The 7,714-nt window shown below is 38.8% G+C and overlaps 1 protein-coding gene across 1 annotated transcript; it reads right to left on the bottom strand.

Annotated features, from left to right (window-relative positions):
* Positions 1–2,093: 2,093 nt before the first annotated feature.
* Positions 2,094–4,645, bottom strand: LOC132107329 (claudin-20-like). Its single transcript, XM_059513564.1, has 2 exons — positions 4,033–4,645; positions 2,094–3,512 (listed from the first exon to the last, which is right to left on the bottom strand). The coding sequence occupies exon 2, from the start codon at positions 3,383–3,385 to the stop codon at positions 2,510–2,512; it is 876 nt and encodes a 291-aa protein (XP_059369547.1). The 5' UTR covers positions 3,386–3,512; positions 4,033–4,645; the 3' UTR covers positions 2,094–2,509.
* Between the last annotated feature and the right edge of the window lie 3,069 nt (positions 4,646–7,714).

Below are 7,714 nucleotides of genomic sequence, written 5' to 3'. Positions count from 1 at the left end.
TGGGCAAAAATCTGAGAACAAAGTGTTACAGATGTGTATCCCAGAGTCAAACAAACATACATGTTCTGCTGTAGTGTACAGGCATGTGCTTTAATTGGATTTGATAGTTTCACATCATTACTGGCCATGCATCAGTTTATAAATTCACTAAATTAAGCCCTTCTGTCAAGCCAAAATAGAAAATTCAAAATGACAAATTTAACACAAAGCAACAGTCAATGTAGTCAACATTCGCTGTGTCATGATGAAGAGTTTTCTCCGTCATTAGTATTTCTCCATCTTTATCTCTCAAAAATAATGTACATGTGCTGATATAGACACACTCCTGGAGCTACATTCACACAACAAACCAAACCCAATTCTTCATTTTTGTGCAGTTGTCCATGTGACTTTTTGCATGTGACCCGGACTGAATAGGTGACTCCTTTGGAAAACACTGGAAAACCTGGCATGTTCATCATGACATCAACACATTTTATAATATAAGTTAAAAATCATATTTTGCTAATTTTATAGGACATTAGAACAGTTTTGATTTCTGTTAACATCAAAATAGATTAATATATATATATATATATATATATATATATATATATATATATATATATATATATATAGGATAAAATCCCATTTACATACAAAAATATGCAAGAGAGGAGTTGAAGATGTCTGAATCAATGTCATAGTTATACAATGGCTATGTTATTAAGAAAAACCCATATGTCACATGATCATAATAAGATTTGGGCCACATTCAACTTCATTGTGAACATAGCCAACTGTTTACAGTACAGTCCAAAAGTCTGAGACCATAATGGAATTTTGAGATTTTTTTTTTTTGTCATTGAAAATAAGAATGTAAAACATCAGAACAAAAAACCAGAGAAGGAATATTAATTCTGCACTATTTCTAAATAAGTGATACGTGATCAGACATTCAAATTTCAAAGACATTCAAATAAGTTGTTATGATGGTATAATTTGTTGATATAATTTGATTTAATTTATAATGGGAAATATATTAATTTAGAAAATAATGCGAAACAGCATAATTTTCACCAGTGATCTTTGATTTTTGGACCCCAATAACTATATCAAGCTTACAGTACATGCACAAGACATGGACCACTTGCACTTTGTTTAAAAAATGGTCTTGTTGCTCTCTTTCATTGTCACTTTCAACCATTGTGTCAGTTTCTAAAGCATTCTGTACATGCGTATCAAACACAAAGAGCAGTATGTGTGCTTATATGTGAGAGAAATGAAAGGCACAAAAAGTCTTGTTTTGGCATTCCTCAGGAGACAATAAGAGCCCTTGACCATCATTACAACAGAAACAGAGTCAGATGAGGTACATTATATCAAACATTGCTGTCAACATTTACTGAAAAAAATACATTCATCGGCTTGACTGTAAGTGAAAAAAGCTTAGCAATCAGAAAACACTGCAGATGGTTTGAGTGAATTGAGATGCAGACCAAAGGTGTAATTGTTGCCCAGCGGGGGAGTGCGAAGCCATCGCTGAAATTTCTGTCACCTTGTTTCTACTTTTCCACAAATGTGTGAACAGCGTGCGTCCTGTTTGCCCTAGAACAGGACCGACTGCACTTCCTGCAGGCACAACTCACTGATGCACAGCATCATGATGATTGGGTGCAAGCCCCCTTCACCCTTCTAGCAGGAGTACGAGAGAGGGAAGGAAAGCTTATGTGTGTGTGTGTGGTTGGTGTATCTGTGCCTGCTCGCAATAAATGAGCACTGTGCGCCCATCCGTAGCGGACCTAATGGAAAAGCAAAGAGCATCATTACCTCAGACGATCTCTGGCACTGTGCCTCCCCCCATCACCATTCTTTGAAAAATATGGACTGGACATGTCAAAATCCCTTTTCTGAAGGACACGCACCATTTAATGGACAGCTGATGGGGTGAAGCATCCTCAGGTGCAAGCTTGATTATCCCGTTCACAACTGGCACAAAAAAGCTTTTTTTGCTGCATTATTAACAGCATTATCTAAAAACAGCATGCACATACTGCCTAATGTATCATCTACAAGCTCCTGAATTAAAACGTGCCAATCTTACATGGTTCCAGTTATCAAAAGGCTGATAAAATTGCTCTTGAGAATTTGCGTTTTAGTTTAATGATGGGACAACTATAAAATTGTTTGTTTTTTCAAACCAATGCACCTTCAGAACTTTCCTTACATTAATATCTTAAGAAATTCCCCTTTCTTATGTTGCATTTTTATGATACGTCACCATTTGGCCCCCTTTTTTACTTGTAGTTGCAATAAAAACCATGAACCCGAGGATTCGCAATCCTTACTTTGTCTGATCCGGGGCTTTGGAAATACCTTGCTGTGAGTGAAAGCACAGATGAGAAGGGTTGATAACGGCATCAAAGTCATTATTCCTCCCGCTGCTCCACTGCTTTTCCCCTCCTCTTTTTGCCACTCACAAAGAAAGGCAGTTTGTTAAGCAAGTACACTCTAAATACTCGATTGTTGTTTACACGTAGTCGTGCAGACAATAGACAGCCTTGGCGTCTTGATTTCGGGTTCTGGATGGGGAGTGGTACTGCTTGTCCTTCTCCAGGTTCAACCTGTCCAGCACTGACTTCTCTTGCTGACGATCGTCCGCTTGTAGATTTTCCTGGTGTAGTTTATCTCGATGTGACTGCTCTTGTTCCAGTGGTTCAGTCTGACTGTGCTGTTCGCGGTGCTGCTGTTTCTGTTGGTTGCGGGTCGGCTGCTGCTGGCGCAGCTTCAGCTGTTTTGGCTTGTCGGGGTGGGACGAGCCCAAATCCAATGGACCGCCTCTTCTTCCAGGACATGATAAGCAAAATATTACGCCTGCGGCTAAAAGGAATCCTGCCGACACAAATGCCACATACACCGCCGTACCTGGTTCGTACTTGCTGCTTTTGGGCACTTTGGAGTCCATAAACGTAGTGATGACCTCATTGGTGAACCAGGATGCAGGCACCAGACACAGGACCCCTGCTATGACGAAGCAAGCCCCTGCGGAAATCGCTGTATGTCCCTTAGAGCGATAGCTGCCACCCCAGCGAGTACATTTCAGCCCTAGGGCGGCCAGACAGAGTCCCATTGTCGCCATCATGCAGGAAAGCACCATAGTGGTGCGTGCAGTCTGGAGATAAGCCGGCAACGCCAGCACCGAGGACTTAAGCGAGCAGCTGAAGACTCCGGTGCTGTACCAGGTGCAGTCCATCCATAGCCCCTGCATCTGCGAGATGGCAGTCATGATGTTGGAGCCCACATCTGCGCTCACTTTCCAGTTGGGTAGCAGTGTGGCCACTGTGGCACTCACGACTCCCAGTACCGCCAGAATGAAGGCAAATATTTGCATGGTGGAGGATGGCATCTTCGGTCCCTTCCCCCTGCGGCCGTCCCTCTCACCTTGCAGTGGCCCTCGATGTGCTGCGTTTCCCTATCAGCCCGGCGCAGGACCTGACAGCAGATAATTTCTCCGCATTGGCTCCGCAAGGCTGCTGCGATAAAAAACGGAATGAGAATTGAACTGAGCGAACAAGCGTGACGGTCTGACAGATGAGGCACAGGTCTGATGACTGAAAGGGAAAGCTGTAATTTTTTCCCACCCTATCCTTATTTGGGACATTTATGTTTTAGTACACCCTGAACCAGTCAGCGTTTTGGGGGGAAGTGACTTTGAAGTGTTGTTGAAACGCTAATTGTTTTTTTGACTTCACCGCTGCAGAAACACCCTTTGGCATGGTGATGCTGTTACAAGAATGCATAAAAATGGCACACAACCGCTGCAAGGTAGAAATTTAGCCAATTATCTGGACTGTTTTGTCTGAGTTAATTGATTTTTTTTTCTTATCAGTGCAAACCATTTGGCAGCTTGGAAATTAGAAGGGGAATGGAAATTACTCCTGTCTTTTGTTGTCCTTCAAACGGTGATGAATCTCGTGAATTGATCAAGACAAGTGCATTGTTAGCGTGCATTTTGTTTCATTCATTTCAGAACAAACAAAAACCTTTACTTACCCTTTCACTGGTGCGCTATGCTGATGTTCTGAAGAGATTTCCTCTAGCTGCTTAAGAAAAGGGAAAGAAAAGAGAATTGCTGTAAAAAAACAAGCAAAAACTACTATAAAACTGCCTCTTTCTTTTTCAAATAACATCTCCTTGGTAACCCAGCACAAGCCTAAAAGCTTTTCAATGTCCTATAAAAGAACCCCCACACCTTCCCGTTGTGAGTGACTGGATGTTTCACCATGTGATCAGTAATCACTGTACCGCTGGACTCCTCACTTGAAGGTCATTCAGTCAGAGAACACAGAGTAGAGGGAATGTCATGCAAGGTAAAATGCAAGGAGAGGTGATGAAAATAATAAATACTTTTTTCGGCATAAAAAAACCCAATGTGCAGCTGGAAATCAATTCTTATTACATGTGGCAGGCAATTATCTATGGCTGCACTGGTTCATTTTTGATAAGTAGCAAAGGAGGAAATTGCATATAAGACTGCTACAAAGAAACACGTTTTCTGTCACTCTATCTGCCGCAGTAAGAGAAAGCTGCTAAATGGACAAAGACAGTTTTTCAAAAATAACCTACAATAAACGTTTATGTTGTTTAAGTTTTGTGCAAAGCGGCGTTCACATCGCTGGAGGTCACTGCATTGTTATTTAGTAGTACACGTAGGTAATCTTACTGCTGGGTTCTCTGGTGCTATTGGTAGGCTGCACAACTGGCTTTTAAAGATCTGATAACAAATTAGATCTATTGTCTGTAAAAAAGGAGATATCATTTGCAATTGATAATGTGTTAATTTTATGCTAACAATGATATAATGCAGGGGAATTGTATTCAGTTTGTAAGTAAATTGCAGCATTGCATAATGCATCATATCATGAACGAGGATTATTAATGAATGACATGAAATGCCCATGAATTTTTTGTAGCCTAACTTTTTAAATCTTTTTTTAGGACGTCACTGCATGTGGACAGAGACAAATCATGTAGATGAATCATGTCTACACTACAGTATCTCATAATATATAAATTAAAAAGTAATCTAAATTATTACTTTATGCACTCTATATGTGTACCCTCCAAAACAATACAATCAGTGTGTCACTGTACTATTAGTCTCATTCCTTCTGAACACAGTGCATACTGTACACAGAGCACAGCATAAGTAGTTTATAATGTTATGCACTGTATTAAAATTTTTAATACAGTTTTGGTGGCAAAAAAAAAATGTTTAAAAAGAGAAACAGTGGGACATTTAGATTTTTGGTATTCAACAAACAGACACCTTGTAGTAAATGTGACACTGCAGAAATCATTGAAGTCTTTCTCGTACTCATGCTTTTGTATTGATGGTTAGTTTAGAAATGTTCTGTGACTGTAAGTACTTGCGCAGTGCTCTTTTGAGTCACAGGACTGAGCATGTGTACTAGCAGCATGTTTAGCCTCTGGCTGTTTGCAGGGCATGGGAAGAGAAAATGGAAATGTACTTTTCTCATGGGGATGTTTTTCACACACCACAACTTACTTGTTACTGCTTATGATCTTTTATTTTTATGGTAATTATATTATCTGTACTTTTGACATGCTTATTAAACTTTAAACTGGAAATTTTAAAGCAAAAAAAAAAAAACAGCTGTTGAAAAGTGACTTTGGTGAGTAAATAAAACAAATACTCACCAGTCCGCTGGTAGTTTTAAGATGACGTTTCATATTTAATTGTAAGAATAATCTGAACCTTTCTTATCTGTAGTGTTGTGAACAAAAATATCTGTCATGACGTCACCTCAGTGAAAGATTTGTTACACAAGTTAATCTAGCATCTTTTTATCTAGGTGGTGATGTCATGAAATATTCCTTGCATAAGCACACTAAAACAAATACTGTTAAAGTTGAACTATGTCAACCTTTATGTCTGTCAATATTAATTTTTTTAAATTATTTTTCTATTATTTGTCTAACAATACACAAGGGGAAAATATTTCAGTTGGTTTGTAAATATTTTATTTTATTAATAAAATTATGCAAAATAAAAAAAAACCATATTTAGTTCAACATTTTTATTATGGAAGCACATGGGTAGCATTATTCAATTTGCAATGTAATATGCAAAATGACAATGCAATATGTAAAATGACAATGCATTTCTGTATTTACATTTACATTTTCCAAAACATTTGTGCAACGTTTGGTGCAAAATGAAAATGAAAATTAAATTACAGAGTTTTCATTTGCCATTTCATACACCATTTTTAATATGTAAAATGAATACTAATTTTAACGCTATATAAGTTGCAAAATGAAAATGAAAATGTATTACAGAAATGATTAGATATGTCTAACATGTTCAAGCAAAAACTGTGGCAAAATGATAATTTAAATGCTATTTTTCTTAAATGCATTAACACTCACAGTCAAGACACTTACGATTGCATTTTCATTCAGTGTCCCGCAATGAATGTAGCAAAATTCAATGTGCACATTGAAAATGCATTCCGAGCCGATCGTCTCCGCCCCCTCTCGCCTTGTCAATCACTGCGTGAACAAGACGGGGCTTGCAGAAGGTCAAGAGACTCAAATCTCAAGAAGAGGATTCAAGTGAGAGAACATGGACAAGACAGTTGGTCCGTGTACGTTTTGATCATTTCGGTTTATGGCTTCAATATTTCATTTGCACTTGTGGGCGGAGCTGAAACGCTGCTTTCATCTGATTGGTCAAATCGCTCAACCTTCAGCTCGGTCTTTTCATTCTTTCTGGCAGAATAAGAGTCAGTGCGAGTGTAGCACTGTAATGTCTGAAACCACCGCTCACTGTTAATTAGCATAATATTTGAACAGTGTTGGGAGTAACTAGTTACATGGCGATACGATACAACAGCGTTACGTAATTTAATTACAAAATTATTGTAACTGTAATTAGTTACAGTTACTAAGAAAAAATTTGTAATTAAATTACAGTTACTTATGAAATTTTTTACGATTACAAAGGGGATTACATTTGAATATTTACACACATCCACATACAGGTTTAACTGATTTCTTTCCCAAATTGCACTGACTATTCTGAGACATACCGCCCTAATAATTTCCGGGATGCGGAAACACAGTCTGGTTCGTAGAATCCAGAATCCCTATAAGCGACGGAATATGCCACATTTTGGATGACTAAATCAAAAGTAGGTCAGTACACTTGAATCAAAACATGACATCGACTAGTGTCTGTGAATATAAAGCCCAAAAAATGCAATATATGACTTGCACATTCTGCGTGTCTGTGGAAATCAGGCGCGGACTGGACACCGGAAGAACCGGGACAATTCCCGGTGACCTGGCAGCCAATTTTGCCCCACTATTTAATATAATTATTGTATAATTGCCTGCCGAATGTACTAAAGCGATCATTTCCGAATCCGCCATTTGATAATTAAATCTCTAATAAGTCATGAATTGTTAGTCATGACTCGCGCGCTCTCCGCGCCTCCGCCAAACGGTTTGGATCAGACTCAGAGTAATCAATGCGAGAGAGAGAGAGAGAGAGAGAGAGAGGGAATAGAGTGGACTGCTGGAGCAGAGAAGCAGAACTCCTGTTCAGGGTTTCAGGTCAGTTTCATCTGTAAAGATGCTTTTTTGTCTTTGTTTTTTTATTTATTTAATCAAGCAGCAGCACGTTGCTCATCAGTCATCACTCAAAATA

This window comes from Carassius carassius, chromosome 27, assembly GCF_963082965.1.
Source record: "Carassius carassius chromosome 27, fCarCar2.1, whole genome shotgun sequence".
NCBI lineage: Eukaryota > Metazoa > Chordata > Actinopteri > Cypriniformes > Cyprinidae > Carassius > Carassius carassius.
The sequence above is the reverse complement of the archived record's forward strand: the minus strand, read 5'-3'. Positions and strand labels throughout refer to the sequence as shown.